Raw genomic sequence first — 18367 nt, 5'->3', positions numbered from 1 at the left:
TAATTCAGATCTTTATAATTTTTATTATCGTGACCTTGTACACCAGATAAATTCTGTTTTATATAATGGTAGACCATCAGTAAGTTAAGCAAGTTTTTTTAATTGCGAAGACTTGGTTTCTTACACTCGATTTTTATAAAGATCCTGTTTAATAAATTTAGATTGTACCTGAACTACTGTGCGTGTATTTGCACTTCGGTCAGCTGTGCTAAGATTCTAACTTATTTTTAGACAGATTATGATATGGTGGATTACCTGAACGAACTAAGAGAAGGTTGTTTGGAGGCATATACTGGTATTATTCAAGGTCTGAAGGGTGACCAAGAGAATGTGCATCGTAAGTTTAATTGTTCAAAGTTAATGAATCTAATTATTGAAATTTGGATGTAGTTAGTTTTAAAACTACTTGCATTTGCTTCTGCAGCTGATGTGATGTTGGTGCAACCAAGAGTAGAATTCATTCTCTCTTTTATCGATCACATTGCACGAGATGAAGATCACACAGATGGGGTAGTTGCCTGTGCTGCTGGACTGATAGGGTAAGCTTGCTTTGGATAAGGGAAATGATGACTGCTTTTTTTTTTTACAGCTGTTAACGAGAGGTCACCCATTTATAACTTCAGTAGTTTTCCACTTTTTCAACACTGGCACAGTGGTTAGCGCTGCTGTCTCACAGCACCAGGGACCTGGGTTTAATTCCAGACTCGGGCGAGTGTGAAGTTTGCACATTCTCTCTGCATGGATTTCTGCTGGGTGCTCAGTTTTCCTCTCTCAGTTCAAAAATATGCAGGTCCTGTGGATTGGCTGTGCTAAATTACCCAGTAATTTCCAGGGATGTGTAGACTCGATGGACTAGCCATGGGGAATGTGGGGTTATAGGGATATTGTGAGGGGTATTGTAGGATTCTGATTCTAATATACTTTCCAAGTAAGTAAATGCATGGCCTTGTTCATACATTCTTTCTGGAGGTGTGTATATTCTCTAGAAATTCAAAACTGCCTATGTGCAAGGCCAGGGAGTTTATTTTTAAAAGACCTGTTCATTTTATGATTCTTGAATTGTTTTTCAGAGACTTGTGTACAGCATTTGGGAAGGATGTACTGAAATTAGTTGAAGCCAGGCCTATGATTCATGAATTATTGACTGAAGGAAGACGATCAAAAACGAACAAAACTAAAACTTTGGCAACATGGGCTACTAAAGAGCTTCGAAAACTGAAAAATCAAGCTTGGTAAGACATCTGTTGCCTAGGATGCTTATTCTACTGGTTATCTTCAGTGGCTTTGTTCTTGTTTTTATAACAAGTTTTAAAATAAGTAAACTTAATAGGCAATTTTTTGAATTCTATGTATTTTGCACTTGTTTAACTAGGTTTTTTGAAAAAATTTTAATGGGCCACTCTCTAATTATGATCCCACTGCGAAGGGAGCACAAAGTGTTTTTAAAATTTTAAATCTGGAAGTATGTATGTGTTAACACCAGAGACCACATTGAGACTGTATTTCTTTGTTTATTTTCCCCATTGTATTTAAAAGTCAGGTGACATATTTGGAAATCCAAAGTGCAGTTCAGAGAACTAACCATTAACACTGGGAAGGAAAAGGAATTGTCTTCCGGCTAGTTTTTATCCTCTCCTGGAATACAGTGATTTTGGATAGAATTAACAATCTTGGGCAGGTCTCAACTTTATAAAAGCCTTTATTGAGAACACTTGTGCTCCTGGAGGAGGATTTATTAGATGGAGATGATGTGGAGGTTAGAGGTCATGTGAAGTCAAGATTGTTGAATGAAGGGCAGGGGGCTTCTGAAGCATTTTCACATGGTAAATCTTGTGGAAGCAGCTTTTTTTGCGAGCATCCTTGAAGGATTCCTTTAAATTTCAGGGCATCAGTGAGGAATTTTGATGGTGACACAGTGGTTAGCACTGCTGCCTCACAGCGCCAGCGACCTGGGTTCAATTCCCGCCTCAGGCAACTGTGTGGAGTTTGCACATTCTCCCTGTGTTTGCATGGGTTTCCTCCCACAGTACAAAAATGTGCAGGTTAGGTGAATTGGCCATGCTAGTGTTAGATGAAGGGGTAAGTGTAGGGGAATGGGTCGGTGTGGGCTTGTTGGGTCGAAGGGCCTGTTTCCACATTGTAAGTAACGAATCTAGTAATCTAAAGTCCAGGACCTCCTGAAGCTTTTTCATTCACTTCTCCACAATTATTTTCTTTACCATGTATTATTGTTGACTGTCAATGTAGTTGCCAAATCTTCAAAACATAATACAGAAATGCTCTTTCCTTGATCCTATTCCTTTAAATCCAAAACACTATCTCACTAAAATTTCTTGCCAAGAACAGACTTCCTATCATCTACAAGTGTCCTTTGATTAGATTGCTTAGTGTGGAAATAGGCCCTTCGGCCCAACATGTCCACACTGACCCGCTGAAGCGCACCCATCCATACCCATTCCCCTACATTTACCCCTACATCTAACACTACGGGCAATTTAGCGTGGCCAATTCACCTAACCTGCACATTTTTTTTTGGACTGTGGGAGGAAACCGGAGCATCCGGAGGAAACCCATGGGGAGAATGTGCAAACTCCACACAGTCAGTCGCCTGAGGCAGGAATTGAACCCGGGTCTCTGGCGCTGTGAGGCAGCAGTGCTAACCACTGTGCTGCCCTTTGCTAACTTGTGCAGATCTATTTTGAGTTTATTGCACTCCCATTCCTTATTCCTGCCTGCAAAACATGTATCACTTACCATATTCAGGTTATTCTGTGTTTCATTGACTTAAGTTTATTTCACTAATGAAGTTGTTGATTCCAGCTGTTTTAATAACAAATAATTGCAACAAATTCCTTAAATTGTCCTGATCATTTCTACTCCATGTAGGTGACATTTTAGTCACCATTTCCCTCTAGGGCAAGCAGTCAGGATGGTAGGGTAACTTTGTTCGTATAAGTTGAAATGTGTTAGCAAGAAATGACCTTGGATCCTGATGTACAATCTGAATGGATAGAATTTTTAAAATTACACGAAGATATGTCTGGGATTAGACAACGCACCCTTCCTCTCAGCAGCTCTAATGTAGAACACAAAATAACTCAGGAGATAATGGCATGCCTGAAGAAAAGGCAGTTAATTTAATCATGGACAACTTTAATGTTGATCGGAGACAATTAAATGGCCAGAAGTGGTCACAAGGTAGATATTGTATTTGGACTGTTTCCTGAAAGTGTTCTGGATCCAACTGTAGATCAGCCTAAAATGAAAAGAAAAATGCAATGCTAGAAATCTGAAACCTAAACAAAGTGGAGAAATATAGGTCTGGCAATATTGATGGAGAGCAAGGAGGAAGTGAGGACTGCAAACGCTGGAGATCAGTCAAAAAGTGTGGTGCCAGAAAAGCACCGGTCAGGCAGCATCCGAGGAGCAGGACAATCAACGTTTCAAGCATAAGCCCTTCAGTCATGCAGGGTGGGGAGCTGAACAGGGCTAAGAGATAAATGGAGAGTGGTGGGGCTGGGGTAGGGTAGCTTGGAAGGTGATAATTAGATTGAGGGGGCGAGGTGGTGGTGATAGGTCAGAGCAGAGGGTGGAGCAGATAGATGGGCAGGAAGATGGGCCAGTAGGACAGTTCAAGAGGACGGTGCTGAGTTGGAAGGTTGGATCTGGAATAAGGTGCGGGCCGGCAAGAGGAGGAAACTGTGAAATCGGCTGATTCCAAGGCAGAAGATGAAGTGTCCTTCCTCCAGGTGTCAGGTGGGTTGGATTTTGCGGTGGAGGCAACCCAGGACTTGGATGTCTATGAAGTGGTTGGCCACAGGGAGTTGGGGGTTTTTGGGTGCATGTGTCCCAGAGATGTTCTCCGAGCTGTTGTGCAAGTTGGCATCCTGTCTCTGCGATGTAGAGGAGACCACATCGAGAGCAGCAGTGGGCACACAGGTGAGGTGTTTGGATGTGCAGGAAAATCTCTGCCAGATGTGGAAGGATCCTGTGGGGCCTTACATGGAGGTGAGAGGGGAGGTTCCGGTGCATGTTTTATACCTCTTGCAGTGGCAAGGAAGGGTGCCAGGTGGGTTGGTGGGGGTGTGGACCTAATGAAGGGGTCACAGAGGGAATGGTCTCTGTGGAATGCTGATTGGGTTGGGGAGGGAAATAGGTCTTTGGGGTCTGACTCTAGTTGGTGGAAATGGCAGAGGATGATGGTTGTGTCCAGAAATTGGTGGGGTGGAAGGTGACGACTGGGGGGTGGGGTTCAAGGGCAGAGGTGCACGAACTGGAGATGTGCTGGAGGGCATCCACTCTGACCTCGCTCTCTCTCTCGCTCTCTCTCTCGCTCTCTCTCTCGCTCTCTCTCTCGCTCGCTCTCTCTCTCGCTCTCTCGCTCGCTCTCTCGCTCGCGCTCTCGCTCTCGCTCTCGCTCGCTCTCTCGCTCTCTCGCTCTCCTTCCTGTCCAGTGCTCCCCCACACCCCCACAAAATGCCTGAAACGTCGACTCTCCTGCTTTTTCAGCGCCACACTTTTTCTCTTTATGGAGAGAAAGCAGAGTTAATCTTTTGTCTGGTGACTTTTTAGAACTCTGGAAAATACAGGTACTGCCAGACTTGAATTTTACAGCTATTTTTCTATTCTCTCTTATGGCTCAGGCTTTTTTTGATCCAGTAATGTGTAATCTAATGTAAAATAAACAGGTTTAAAGTCCACTAGAGAACAGTGACTGTAACATAGAATTATGCATTTAGTTTAAGAAACATGTGTCAGAAACAACTGAGGATATTTACATGGCAATGAGGGCTTAGGTAGACAGGGAAAGGAGTTTAGCAGAAAAAATGGTTGAACAACAGATGACTTTTTAAAACCTTACTAGAAAAATTGAACGTACTTAGGGAAGCTAATGGGACTAAAGGCTGACAAGTTCTCCAGGCTTGATAGGTTGCATCCTTTTGATTTTAAAGAATGTAGCTCTAGCGCTGGTCGTAATACTGCCAGAATTCTTAGATTCTGGAAAAGTCTCAGGTTTGGGAAAGTTTGTTGAAAAAGGGATGGAGCCAACAAAAAGTGACCAGGGTAGTTAACTTTAACATGTCATTGAGGAAATATTGCATCTATTAGAAAGCACTTAAGGATTACCAGATCATCGAACGACAAAGCAGACTTGATGGGCAGAATGGCTGCCTTATAGTACACATGGATCTACTGTCTCAATACTGCACAATTGAGAGACTAGGCAACTAATAAATTTTTGATAAACTGAAAATGCTTGTGACCAATACAATGCCCCTTTTTTATGATCTCTATCCACCATATCCTTTCTCAGCATCCTCCATTTCAGTTTAATTTTGAATACACGAGTTTGGGGCATTTCACTGTTTAGTGGTACTTTTTGATTTACACCTAAAATCACACCCTAAGCAAATTCTGGGGTTTGTTTGCTTATTGCAAATCCCAAAGTAAAATTATCGGGAGCATTTCTGTCCTGATTTCTGTTAACTACAGTTCTCCTTCTGTATTGTCACCTACTGCCAGTATGTAGCAGATCTTACCAATTAGCATTGTGCCCTCCCTTTTCTTGTCATATGTCAATTTTTCCTTTTGTTATGAACGTTGCTGGGAAGGAAAGTTGTTTTTTTTGTCGGAATTGAGCATTTGATATTTGTTCTAGTGTATGTTTATTCACAAATTTTAACTCGAGTTGAAACTAGAAGGCCATACTTTATATTTTGGCATAGTCCAAAATTTATGTGCACAGATTGGGAAATTTCAAAATCCAATTTATACGGGTGTTGCATATAATCTGCTGAGTTATGTAAACTTCCATAGCATGAACTTCCACCTTTCCAAATTTCAGTCTGACCTCATCCCTCAAGCTGTTTACAGATATCATTGTGATAAATTTTATCCATGTAAGTCCAAATATTCATCAGTGTTCAAATGATTGGAATCCAATCCATCACCCCCACCCCGGATAATCTTTCTTTTCTTTGGGACAAACCTCTGTCCTCAATTACACCCAGAAACTCCTGCCTTTGTTGCTCTACTCTCTTCCCCACTAGGCTTTGCTTCCAGTCGATTTTCATCAGTTCCTTGAATCAGGGGAAAGGCAAAGCGACAGGGAGTATGGAGTCAAGTAGAAAGATAAGCAGCAGGTTAGCTTGTGTGCAGGGTTAACATTCAAGGCAGACTGCGAATGAAGCAAAAAGGAAGGATAAATTAGGATATATTACTAGAGATGTTGGAAATCAGAAGATAAGAAAATTAGCATTAAGGTGCTTTGCCTGAATGCTTATAGTATTCGTAACAAAGATTTAATTAATGGTGCAAATCATCGTGAATGATTATGATGTAGTAGGCATCACAGACATGGTTGCAGGGGCTTCAGGTCTGGCAGTTAAACATCCAAGGATTTACAACATACCAAAGACAGAGGTGGGCAGAGGGGGTGGGGTTGCCTTGTTAGTTAAGAATGAAATTAAATCTGTGGCACTGAATGACAGGGTCAGATGATGTGGAGTCTGTGGGTGGAGTTGAGGAATGACAAAGACAAAAAAACCATAATGGGAGTTATGTACAGACCTCCCAGCAGTGGTCAGGGCCAGGGGTGCAGGATGTACCAGGAGATAGGGCATGTCAGAAAGGCAAGGTCACTGTGGTCATGGGGGACTTCAATATGGCAGTAGACTGGGTGAATAATGTTGCTAGTGGATCCTAGGAAGGGGAATTCATGGAATACTTATAGGATGGCTTTTTGGATCAGCTTGTGATGGAGCCCACAAGGGAGCAGGGTATTCTGCACTTAGTGCTATGTAATAAGCCAGACTTTTATAAAAATCTTAAAGTAAGGGAATACTTAAGAGGCAGCGGTCATAATATGGTAGAGTTTCTCTGCAGTTTAAAAGAGAGAAGGCAAAATCTGGTGTAATAGTGTTGCAGTTAAACAAAGGTATTTGCAGGGGCATGAGAGGAACTGACGCAAATCGACTGGAAGCAGAGCCTGGTGGGGAAGACAGAGCAACCATGGCAGGAATTTCTGGGTGTAATGGAGGACACAGTACAGAGGTTCACTCCAAAGAAAAGATTATTCGGCGTGGGGGAGTTAGACAGCCATGGCTGGCAAAGAAAGTCAAGAAATGTATCAGAGAGCGAGCCTATAAAGTGGCCAAAATCACTGGGAGATCAGAAGATTAGGAAGACTGCAAAAACCGAGGATAACAAAGAGATAAGAAAGGAGACGATCAAACAGGAAGGTAAGCTAGCCGGTAGTATTAGAAATGATAGTAAAAGATTCTTTCAATACATAAGAAACAAAAGAGAGGCCAAAGGAGAAATTGGGCCACTCGAAATTAACGCAGGACAGCTAATGCTGGAAGATAAGGAAATAGCTGAAGAACTTAAATACTATGCGTCAGTCTTCACAGTGGAAGACATGAGTAATATCCTAACAGTTAAGGAGCGTCGTTGGCAGAGTTGAGTATGGTAGCCATTACAAAAGAGTGCTAGAAAAGCTAAAAGGTCTAAAAATAGATAAATCTCCTGGCCCCGATGAACTACATCCTAGAGTTCTGAGGGAGGTGGCTGAGGAAATTGAGGCGTTAGTTGTGATCTTTCAAAAGTCACTGAAGTCAGGGAATGTCTCAGATGATGGGAAAATCGCTGTTCTAACCCCCTTGTTCAAGAAAGGATCAAGACAAAAAATGGAAAACTTTAGGCCGATTAGCCTAACCTCTGGTTGTAGGTAAAATTCTAGAATCCATTGTTAAGGATGCGTTTTCTAAATTCTTGTATATGCAGTGTCAGTTTAGACTAAGTCAGCATGGATTTAGTATGGGGATGTCATGCCTGACAAACCTGTTGGAATTCTTTGAAGAGGTAACAAGTAGGTCAGAACAGGGAAAGCCAGCAATCTATCTGGACATCGAAAAGGAAGGACGTACTGGCACTGGAGCGTGTCCAGCAAAGATTCACATGGATGATCCCTGGAATGGTGGGCCTAACATACGATTAATGGCTGAGGATCCTGGGGTTGTATTCATTAGAGTTTAGAAGGTTGAGGGGAGATCTAATAGAAACTTACAGAATAATGCATGGCTGAGAAAGGGTGGACGCTGGAAATTTTTGTTAGGTGGAGAGATTAGAACCCGTGAGCACAGCCTTAGAATTAGAGGGGTCAGTTTAGAATGGAAATGAGACATTTCTTCAGCCAGAGAGTGGTGGGCCGTCTGGGCCATTAATCTCTTCCTTGAAGACTTTTAATAAATTCTTGATCTCAGGAATTAAGGGCTATGGGGAGAGTGTTGGTAAGTGGAGTTGAAATGCCCATCAGCCATAATTTAAGTGGCACAGTGGAGTCACTGGGCCTTACTTTCGCTCCTGTGTCTTATGGTTTTAATTCTGAAAAAACTTGACCTTGCAGAAACAAGATAAGCAATGGAAGTACCAAGGCTTGATTGCTCTTTGATCAAAGAAGTAACCCAGCTACATTTGTTCACTGAAAGGCTCACTCTCAGAATATGGGTCGGTAATCCTATCCCAAACTTTACATTGATTCAGCCATCCTCTACTGCCAATGTTATACTCCAAAAGTTAATTGTTTTAAACTGAATTCAAGCCTATACTTTAAGACCATGAGACCATAAGAAATGGGGACCTCTCACATCTGAGCAAATGCTCTTTCCCACTTAGCCTATATCACACCTTGGTTGAAATTTACTAGAGGAACAGAACTGACTGAGTTGCTGTCTTCTGTAGCAGTGAAATTTCTCTTGTATTATATGGGATTGTATAATGCAGTCATGACAAGTTGATATTGCTGCATGTAATCAAATATATTTGCACAAGCACTACATCTGATTTAAAATTAGACTATTGGCCCTTTTGGGCCTGCTCCACCATTCAATAGGATTGACACTCATCCAGTTTCCTGCCCTTCTGCCATAACCCTTGATTCCACTAGGGATCAAGAATTAGATCAGCCTTAAATGAGAGTTTTGTTTCCATTAACTACATTCCTTGAAGCACTTGCCCCTCTGATTTGTTAACTCTTCATATTTATACCACAGTTCAGGTCCAATTAACACTAATGCTGTTCCCTCATTCCATTCTGCCTCAGGCATTCCTACCAACCATATAACAATAATAAGTGGGGCAATGGTGCAACTAGAATTGACAGATTCAAACAAGACTAGAGTTGATGTTTGAGAGTTAATATTTTCCACACTGAGGCAGACTTGTGAAGATTCCAATTCAAGGTTGTAGAATGAAAGAAAATGAAAAAGATTGGATGTAGGATAGTTTACAGTGGAGCAGATGTTCAGAAGATCAGAGCTTCAGGAAATGCAGCTGATTTCCAAAGTCTTCCCCCTCTAAATGAGCCATTGTCTGGCTCAATGTCCACTAAACAATAGATTACCATTGGATAACTGAGCAGCTGTTCTGACCACTCGCATTTTCTAAAATAATTAATTTGAACTAGATGGCAGTGCCAAACAAGAGCATCCTGGGGTTTGAGAGCTGCACTGGGCAATTTTCAGCTGGTATCTTTTTTTGTTCCAGATTCTGACAGCATTGGTATGAGGAAGACACCTGAGGCCCCACTGGAATTCTCAAATCTTTGGAACAGAAGTGAGGAGTGTGCAAGGATGTTGAATGTTTGAGAATGTGAGAATGAGTGAGTGAGGTTTGCATCACACCACCTGATCCAGCAGTATCTTGGACTGAACGCCGAAACAGAGGCCAACATAACCTGCAACAAAGAACGAGAAGAAATTCCTTTCTCTCAAACAGCGGGAGTGTTTTAAGAAAATAAATTCAAAGGATTATGGACATTGCTGCTGGGAGGAAAATTGAATCCTCAGCCTGGCTGATGTAATCGTACTATGTGGAAATTCGTGCATGAATAATGAGGTTGAGGTTCTTGGTCAGGGATGAGTGTGTGTGAGTGAGAAGGCATACACTTTCTCTACTTCAGATACATTACAATTTACTTAAATGGTTAGCATTTGCATTAAAGAGTTGAATCTACTGAAGCAGCACAAAAGAATTGAATGAGAGTTGCTCTTATTGGGAAACACTGATGAATGTTCAGAGCTTCCTTGTGCGAAGCTTTAGTTAGTCTTCAGCCTAGTTTAAGGAGATGGTATCCCCTTTCTAAATAGCTTGCATTGGCTATATTTCATCCACTGAATCAGATCCAAACAACATGCCATTTAACCTATTCCAACTATTTTTGAAAATATCCATATAGTTTCTCAAATGCAGCAAAATTTTGTATAGACCTTTAATGAAAGGTGGCCTATTTTTAGCAGTGTTACTGCCATTTGCTTTGAAAAATAACGATGCGTTGTGTTTTACAAGAACGCTGGGATAGATAGATAAATGGTGTGTTTAGATGTTTTATTTCCATACCTCTAAATTCAGTGCATGTAGGTTAACAAAGGGATCGTGGTCAAGCAAATCTGGTGATCAGTGACAGGTATTTGGAAATAACCATAATAGTGCTGTATGGTCAAGGTGACAACTATATGCCCACTGTTGTATCTTGCCATCATTGTCATACCACCACTTTTGCCTACCAGGTATTTTTGAATTGATGGCCATGTTGGCTGAGGGCTTGTTGCTTTCTCTTCACATCATGAAGGATACTATCTCTTTAAAAGAAAAAAAGAAGCCTTTCTTCCCCTGTAACGAGAAATAAAACTGTGAAAAAGTGTAAATGATGCAGAGGGATTTGAAAAGGTTCAAGAAATCAAAATGAAAATGCATCATGCCCTAATCTGCCGGATAGCACTTTGGAACCCCCCCCTTCCCCTCCACAATTTGTACTGTAGCAGCTGAAACAACATAAGAGTGCCAAAGATTTATTAATTGTATTCAGGTCATGCTTTGGATTTCTAAAGAGTTTGGAGGAAAACAAAATCAAATTTCATATTGAAAGTAGGCATGTAGGATGCCATTCAAACGACTTGGTGATCTATCTTGCTTTTATTTGATTAGGAAAATAAAGAAAAATTGTGGTATTGATGTCTCGCTGCTCTTGGTATCAGACGCTAACTAGACCAGAGACACTTGTAAAACAAAAGTGGCATATTTTTCCAACAAAGTCTGAATTTAAAAAGTGTCAAAACATTCCCCAGCACAACTTGTACTTAGTCTTACATTGTGATTCTGAAACAACTATACTTCCACACAATAATGTAACAACTGTATACAGGGTATTGGATATGTGCCTTAGTGTCAGGTGAATACAGTTTGGTGCTGTTTTCATCCCACTTCACTGCAGGCTGAGTGTTGAGGCACCATGTATTTACACTGGCAAAAGGGTGTTTTATCCAGTTAATAATCGCAAACTGGGAAAGGTCTGAGCCTTTTCATGCCTTTATTTTGTACTTTGGAGATCGTACTGATGGGGAATTCTGATCATTCCTCAGTGCTACCTGTTGCTGTCCTGTGGGCTTTCAGCTGTAGAAAACAGGATAATAAAGTACACTGAGAAATAGTAAGTATTCTTTGTGTCTTTATTGATCTTCAGTAGTTTTTCTTCACTATTTAGTTGCTTCTTCCAGAATAGTGAGCAACAGCCCATGCATTCAAGTAGCATGTAAACAAGCATGTTTGGATTAACTTGACCTTTCATAGACTGAGTCTTCCAAGATTAGATTCTACTGAGCTATCAACTGAAACTGTTTCAAGCCTGTGAAAATGTTATCTTCTCACTTTGCTCACCCTATTAAATATAATTAACTCAGTGCTGTGGGTTTGATTTGAAATTCCATTCAGTCACTACTTCTAAAGCAAGTGAAGCAATCCAAACTAAATGGACCTTCAAATTTAAATTTTTGTCTGTGGGACCTTAAAATGGTTTAAGATTGTGGTAGTTATTTGGGGAAAAATAATTAAACAAATCCCATGCATCTGCAGCTATAACTCGTCAATGTTATAGCACTGTAGAGTAGTGTTAAAACTGCCAGTGACTGTTTAGAAATAGCTTTTCTCAGATGTATTGTCTTTAGCAGTCCCTTGGGATTAAAGATGGTGTGCTTCCCCTCTCACTTAATGGGTTATGAGATTGATATCATTTTCAGTGCATCTCCAGATCAGTTCTGGTCTGAAGTCAAGCAGCTGCTATTTAGAGTTAACTCTTGAACAAAAGAACATGTAGTTATTTTTGAAATTTTTGCTAGTGTGACTGTACAATGGACAAAGTGAATCTTTCTGTTTAAGCTGTTCTCAGTTTGTGGAATTTGTCACTTAATGCTGACACTTGCATGGACAACTGATGTAAACCTTTTGGACTATCAAAGGTCCAATAAAATTAAATGTTCATGTATTGCTTTTGATAGAAAAATGGCACTATAATAGAAATTGTACTGGATCCTGAAAGAACTACCCAGCTGGGACTACTCTCCAGCCCTATCTCTTGTCTTCTGAATTCAGCAGTATCAAATATGTATCCAACTCTGTTCTGAACCTGCCACCTATGGAATCCATTTATACCCCTATCTTAGGTAGTGCATTCCAAATCATAACTGATTTAAGGAAGTTTCTCATCATCTAGCTTGCTGTGATTATCTTGGAATTGTGACCACTGGTTAGATTTATAGATTTAGATTTTGTCATGTGCACTCTAGTACAGTGAAGTGTGTAATGTTGCCACAGTGCCATCTTGGGTACAAGGGTACCGAGGTATAAAAGTACCAACTAGTGGAAACAACATATCCTCGTTTGCCATGTTAAAATTGTTAGTAACATTGTAAACTTCAAGATCACACTTAATTCCTGCTGTAAGGAGAATAAGCCCAATTTCTCTGCTTTTATCTAAAATCCCTCATTCCCAAGTATCATTCTAATAAATTTCATTCTACAGGAGGGAATAACTTCGACTGAAGTCATAACAAAATGCGTGACAAAAAGATTTTTATGCCCCAGACAAAGGGCATGAGAATTATGAAGTGCAAACACCAGTAAGGGTGGATTGAATGAACAAAGGTGTCAAATAAGTGATATGTAGAATTTTGGGGATAATTGTATGGCTGAAGGATGTTAGACAATTAATGTACTAAAATGAGTTAGTTTGGAAATATGGTGACTTAAGATGAATGAGTGAACCTCTGCTGAGATTATCTGGTACCCTGAGATTTGGATCAACAATGCTACTTGAGACCAATGATGGCTAGGATGTGAAATTTGTCTAAGTAAAAGCAAAATACTGCTAGGGTCATTAAGCTCAAAGTTGCTACTAGAACTGATGTTTTTCCAGTAGTTTTTATTTCATGAAAATTGTCACAATTGGGCAGGATATCTTAGTTGATTCAAAGGGCAGCAGCAATACTTTAGTTAACTCATGTTCTATGCGCTCTGCCTAGCACGGTATTCCATTTAGAACTTTACTGATACAGAAAAATGCAATCAACAACTAAAATATATTTGTAACTTTGAGTAAAGAGTTGATTTAGTTTCCATGTAATTGTTATTCCTTAGCCTTCACCCTACTTGTGCTGTCTGTCCTACCTTTCTATTTTTTATGAAATCCTTGGATGCTCCAAGACATTTGAGGCATCTACATGTTTGAATAACAATTTTTTTTTGTACATTTGAAGACAACTTTCAGACTCTTACCAGGAATTTACTCACCTCCCAATCTGTCCCTGATAATGAGATTAGCCATCTTATTGAATGGGAGTGAAGACTCAAAAGCCCAAGTGACCTTATTCTCATGTTATAGGTATCTGCAGTTGTATAACTAGGTTTCTGCTTGGTTATACTGAAACAGACCTAACCAAAATCGCCACAGGTTGTTTTTTAGACTTGAGGCCTGTGACCAGTGGAGTTCCACAGTGCTACACTTCATTTTATATAAAATGACTTGGATATGAGCATAAGAGGTATAGTTACTAATTTTGCAGATGACACCAAAATTGCAGGTGTCGTGGAGAGCGCAGGAGGTTCCCTCCAATTACAATAAGATCTTTCTCAGATGGGCCAATGGGCTGAAGAGTGGCAGGTGGAGTTTAATTTAGATAAATGTGAGGTGCTGCATTTTGGGAAAGCAAATCTTAGCAGGACATGTACACTTAATGGTAAAGTCCTGGAGAGTGTTGCTGAACAGAGATACCTTGGAGTACAGGTTTGTAGCTCCTTGAAAGTGGAGTCACAGGTAGATAGGATAGTGAAGAAGGTGTTTGGTGTGCTTTCCATTATCGGTAAGAGTATTGAGTACAGGAGTTGGGAGTTCATGTTGTAGCTGTACAGGACATAGGCCACTTTTGAAATATTGCATGCAATTCTGGTGTCTTTCCTATAGGAAGGATGTTGTGAAACTTGAAAGGTTTCAGAAAAGATTTACAAGGATATTTCCAGGGTTGGAGGATTTGAGCTTTACGGAGAAATTGAACTGGCTGGGGCTTTTTTCCCTGGAGCATTGGAGGCTGAGGGGTGACCTTTTATAGAGGTTTATAAAATCATGAGGTATATGGCTAGGAAAAGTAGACAGTCTTTTCCCTGGGGTGGGGGAGTCCAGAACTAGAGGGCATAGTTTTAGGGGTTAGAGGGGAAAGACATGAGACCTAAGGGGCAACTTTTTCATGCTGACAGTGATACATGTATGGAATGAGCTACCAGAGGAAGTGGTGGAGGCTAGTACGATTGCAACATTTAAAAGGCATTTGGATGGGTATGAGTAGGAAAGGTTTAGAGGGATATAGGCTGGGTGCTGGCAAATGGGACTAGGGTTGGGATAGCTGGTCAGCATGGACGAGTTGGACTGAAGGGTCTGTTTCTGTGCTGTATATCTGATTGATTTATAGTTCTCTCCCTCACTGCTTTTTACACAATGAAATACATCATCCTTCTGTCCAATTGTAATCCTGCATTGATTTGATTCTCTTGCCAATACAGTTGTATCTAGAGTATCTCTTGTTATTGCCCCCAACTATATGGTGATGGTAAATGGAAGAACTGGAGTCAGTTTGTGTATACACAATTTGGACATCCAACTCTACCTTTCTGCTGCCCCTCTTTCTTTTTAATTTTAAAGGCAGTGATTCTGTATTCGTTGAAGCTAGTGAGGTGGTTCAGTGATAGTTTCTCACCAGTGATCCAGAATTCATCTGTTGCAGGTGCTTCATAACATCCAAACAAGTGGAAGTTTGAGAACAATGAAAATTGACAATTAACAGGGGCTCTGTTTGCTTTTTCCATGTGTTGGAATAAAAGGTACCAGGTCATTTTGACAAATGTTTTCTGTATTTTTAAAAATGATTTTCAACAAATAGGGACACTGGAAAATGTTTATTTTAAAGGTTGTGGCACTCCCTGATCATTACATTTACTTCAACAAACATCACTAAAACAGATTATCTGATTACAGCTGTTTATGGGAACATAGAGTCATAGTCGTCCTTTTGGTCCAATCAAACTAGTCACTCCTGCCTGCGCCTGGTCCATATCCCTCCAAAACCTTTCATATTTGTGTACTTGTACAAGTGTTTCAAACATAATGTACCCACATAATTTCCTCAAAGTTCATTCCACGTGTATTTTTTTAAAAAGGCAATGTTTTTTAAAAGTCTTTATTTAGGTGAAAGGACAATGTGCTCTCAAGTGTTGAAATCCCCTATCCTTTGGGAAAGACAACTACCATTAACACTATTTATACCCGTCATTATTTTATCATTTCTCCTATGCCCTAGTGGAAAAAAGTCCCAGCCTATCCAGCATTTCTTTGATAACTCAAACCTCCATTCCCAGAAACCACCTGGTCTATCTCCTCTGAACCCTCTCCACTTAGGAAAGATATTACTATAACTGGGCAACCAGAGCTGAATAGTGTGCCACAAGAGGCCTCTCTAATGTCCTGTACAACCTCAACATGATTTGCTGACTCAGCAATGGAGGCAAGTGTGATAAACACCCTTTCAACCACCCTGTCTATATGTGACAAACTTCAAAGCATTTTGTACCTGCACCTGTAGGTCCCTCTATTCCACCACACTACCGAAAGCCCTACCCTTGCATGTTGTAACAAAATGCAATACCTTGTATTTATCCAGATTGAATTCCATCTTCCATTTTTCAACCCATTGACCGATTTGATTAAGATCCCTTTGTAATCTTAGAAAACCTTCTTTGTGGTCTACTATACCACCAATTTTGGTGTCGTCTACAAACCTATTACCCATGCTTTCTATACTCATCCAAATCATTAATATAAATGACACTCAATAGAGGATGCAGAAATGATCGCTGTGGAACACTGCTCATGACAGGCCTCCAGTCCAGAAAGGAACTCTCCACCACCACACTCTGCTTCCTGCCATTAAGCCAATTGTGTGTTGTACTGGCAATCTTACTGTGAATCCCATGTGACCTAACTTTACTAATTAGTTGATCATGTGGAGGCTTTACGAAACTGCATCTACTGCTCTGCACATATCAATCTTTTTGGTAACTCCCTCACAAAACTCAATCAAGTTTGAGAGGTACGATTTTCCTTGCACAAAACCATACTGACTATCCCTAATTAATTTGTGCCTCTCTAAATATCCATAAATCCTAAGTTTTATGATCACCTCCAACAATTTTCCCTCCGCTGAAGTCAGACTCAGTCTATAGTTCCCTGATTCCTCTTTACAGCTTTTCTTAAACAAAGGTGCAACATTAGCCACCCTCTAGTCATCAGGCACCTCATCTGTATTTGTAAACGATATAAATATTTCTCAAAGGACTCTCACAATTTTCCCCCTTTACTTTTCTCAATGTTCTGGTAATACATTAGATCAAATCCTGGTAATCCATTTTTTTATATTCACTAAGACTTCCCAAACTTTCTCTTCTATAATGCTAACTTCTTAAAACATCAAAATTTATTTCTCTAGACTCTATTTCTCTCTCCACAGTATAAACTGACATGTAATATTCATTTAGTATCTCTCCCATCTCTTGTGGTGAACACAAAGATGATTCCTACTTGACATGCCTTAATAAGCTTTTTACTTCCTGCATTATGCCATTGGCCAAGTGTTAGAATGTACTCCAGGACAAAATACTGTGCTCGAGCAGCAATATCAAACTTTCAAGACCACACTGAAGGCTTATAGTTAACATTATCAGAGGACTGGGATAAAGTAATTCCACTTGTACTTTTTGCAAATGGGATGCACCTAATGAACCAATTACATTCAGAACATTTGAATGAGTTTTTGGGCATGGGCTGAGTGGACCACTGAAAGTACTTAAGTAGAAATTGGTGAGTCTGAGTTTGGAGACTATATATTTGGATGATGTGTCAAATTTTACAGGGATTAAATAGGATAGGTGAATTGGTTGGACAGCATGTGATGAAACAAGAGGCAGACTAGAAATCAAAAATTTGCAGTTTTGCTTGTGGAGATAAAGTGTCAGTATTGCTACCAGTTAAAGGCAAGTTTTAGTGAGCCTCCGCAAGTGAAAAGGAAATTGAGTGAGGTGCTTTTCTTGATAAGAATGACATATAGGAATAAATTTCACTTTGTGTTATGTGAATATGCTCAAAAAGTATTTTGATAGGGAAAGAAGGCAAAAAGGGAATATGTTACTGGTGACAACACATAGTAAAGAACCAAGTTCAGATGATTCTGAATTTGATTGTCCAATTTAATTTGAGGACTGAGGAAGTTTTCAAAAATTGTCATCTTCCAGGGGAAAATCAAAATGATCTGACAGTTATTACAATCACATTGGGAGATATATGGGAACAAGCTGGGAAATATTAATCTAATTATGCATGATGCAGATCTAGGAAATGCTGTTCTAATTCAGCAAAGTCCCTCTAGATTTAACCCTCTAAAGTTGGCACGGGTTCAAAAAGAGATTGAAAGCATGCTCAGAGATGACATATTCAAAATGAGTTGTAGCAAATGGAGCTCACCCATAGTAATGGTGCCAAAACCAGATGGTACCCAACTATTAAATGAGAACCATCAGTTACAAAATCTGATTCACGTTTGGCAGACTGTATTGAGAAGATGGGACTTACTCAGAGGATGCTAGTAAGTACCTTTATTCAAAAGAACAAAGGAAATTTGGATTTTGTGACATCAAATGCACTGTAACAGTTTAAAGTCATGCTATTTGGTATGAAAAGTGTGCCAGCCACCTTTCAAAGACTAACCAAAAAGTGGAGCAATAGAAGCAGCATGAAGGGATGAGGTCAAGCTCCCACAAAATCAAGATTTTAGTTTAATTTTGTAACTAGTTTAATTTAGTTTAACTCAGTAGCTGCTGGGCTCTTGAAGCTAGATGTGGAAGCTGTTATCCCATCCTTTGCTCCAGATAAAAGCTTAGATCGTCTTCCAACTGCTAGAATGGGAAGTGAGATAATCTATTTTACTGAATTGCC

The 18367-nt window shown here is 40.1% G+C and overlaps 1 protein-coding gene across 3 annotated transcripts in view; it reads left to right on the top strand.

Annotated features, from left to right (window-relative positions):
* Positions 1-11488, top strand: part of kpnb1 (karyopherin (importin) beta 1) — a 44319-nt gene extending 32831 nt beyond the window's left edge. For 2 of the 3 annotated variants that reach the window (XM_072561295.1, XM_072561294.1), the window contains 3 exons: positions 232-337; positions 425-539; positions 1071-1236. In XM_072561295.1, the coding sequence (XP_072417396.1) occupies positions 232-337; positions 425-539; positions 1071-1236 (387 nt within the window). Of the gene's footprint in view, positions 1-231; positions 338-424; positions 540-1070; positions 1237-9546 lie in introns of those variants that run through there. The other variant, XM_072561296.1, reaches the window with a different exon arrangement.
* Positions 11489-18367: the final 6879 nt, after the last annotated feature.

This window comes from Chiloscyllium punctatum, chromosome 42 (assembly GCF_047496795.1).
Source record: "Chiloscyllium punctatum isolate Juve2018m chromosome 42, sChiPun1.3, whole genome shotgun sequence".
NCBI classification, from domain to species: domain Eukaryota; kingdom Metazoa; phylum Chordata; class Chondrichthyes; order Orectolobiformes; family Hemiscylliidae; genus Chiloscyllium; species Chiloscyllium punctatum.
Note: the sequence above shows the minus strand (reverse complement) of the source record. Positions and strands in the feature narration are given on the sequence as shown.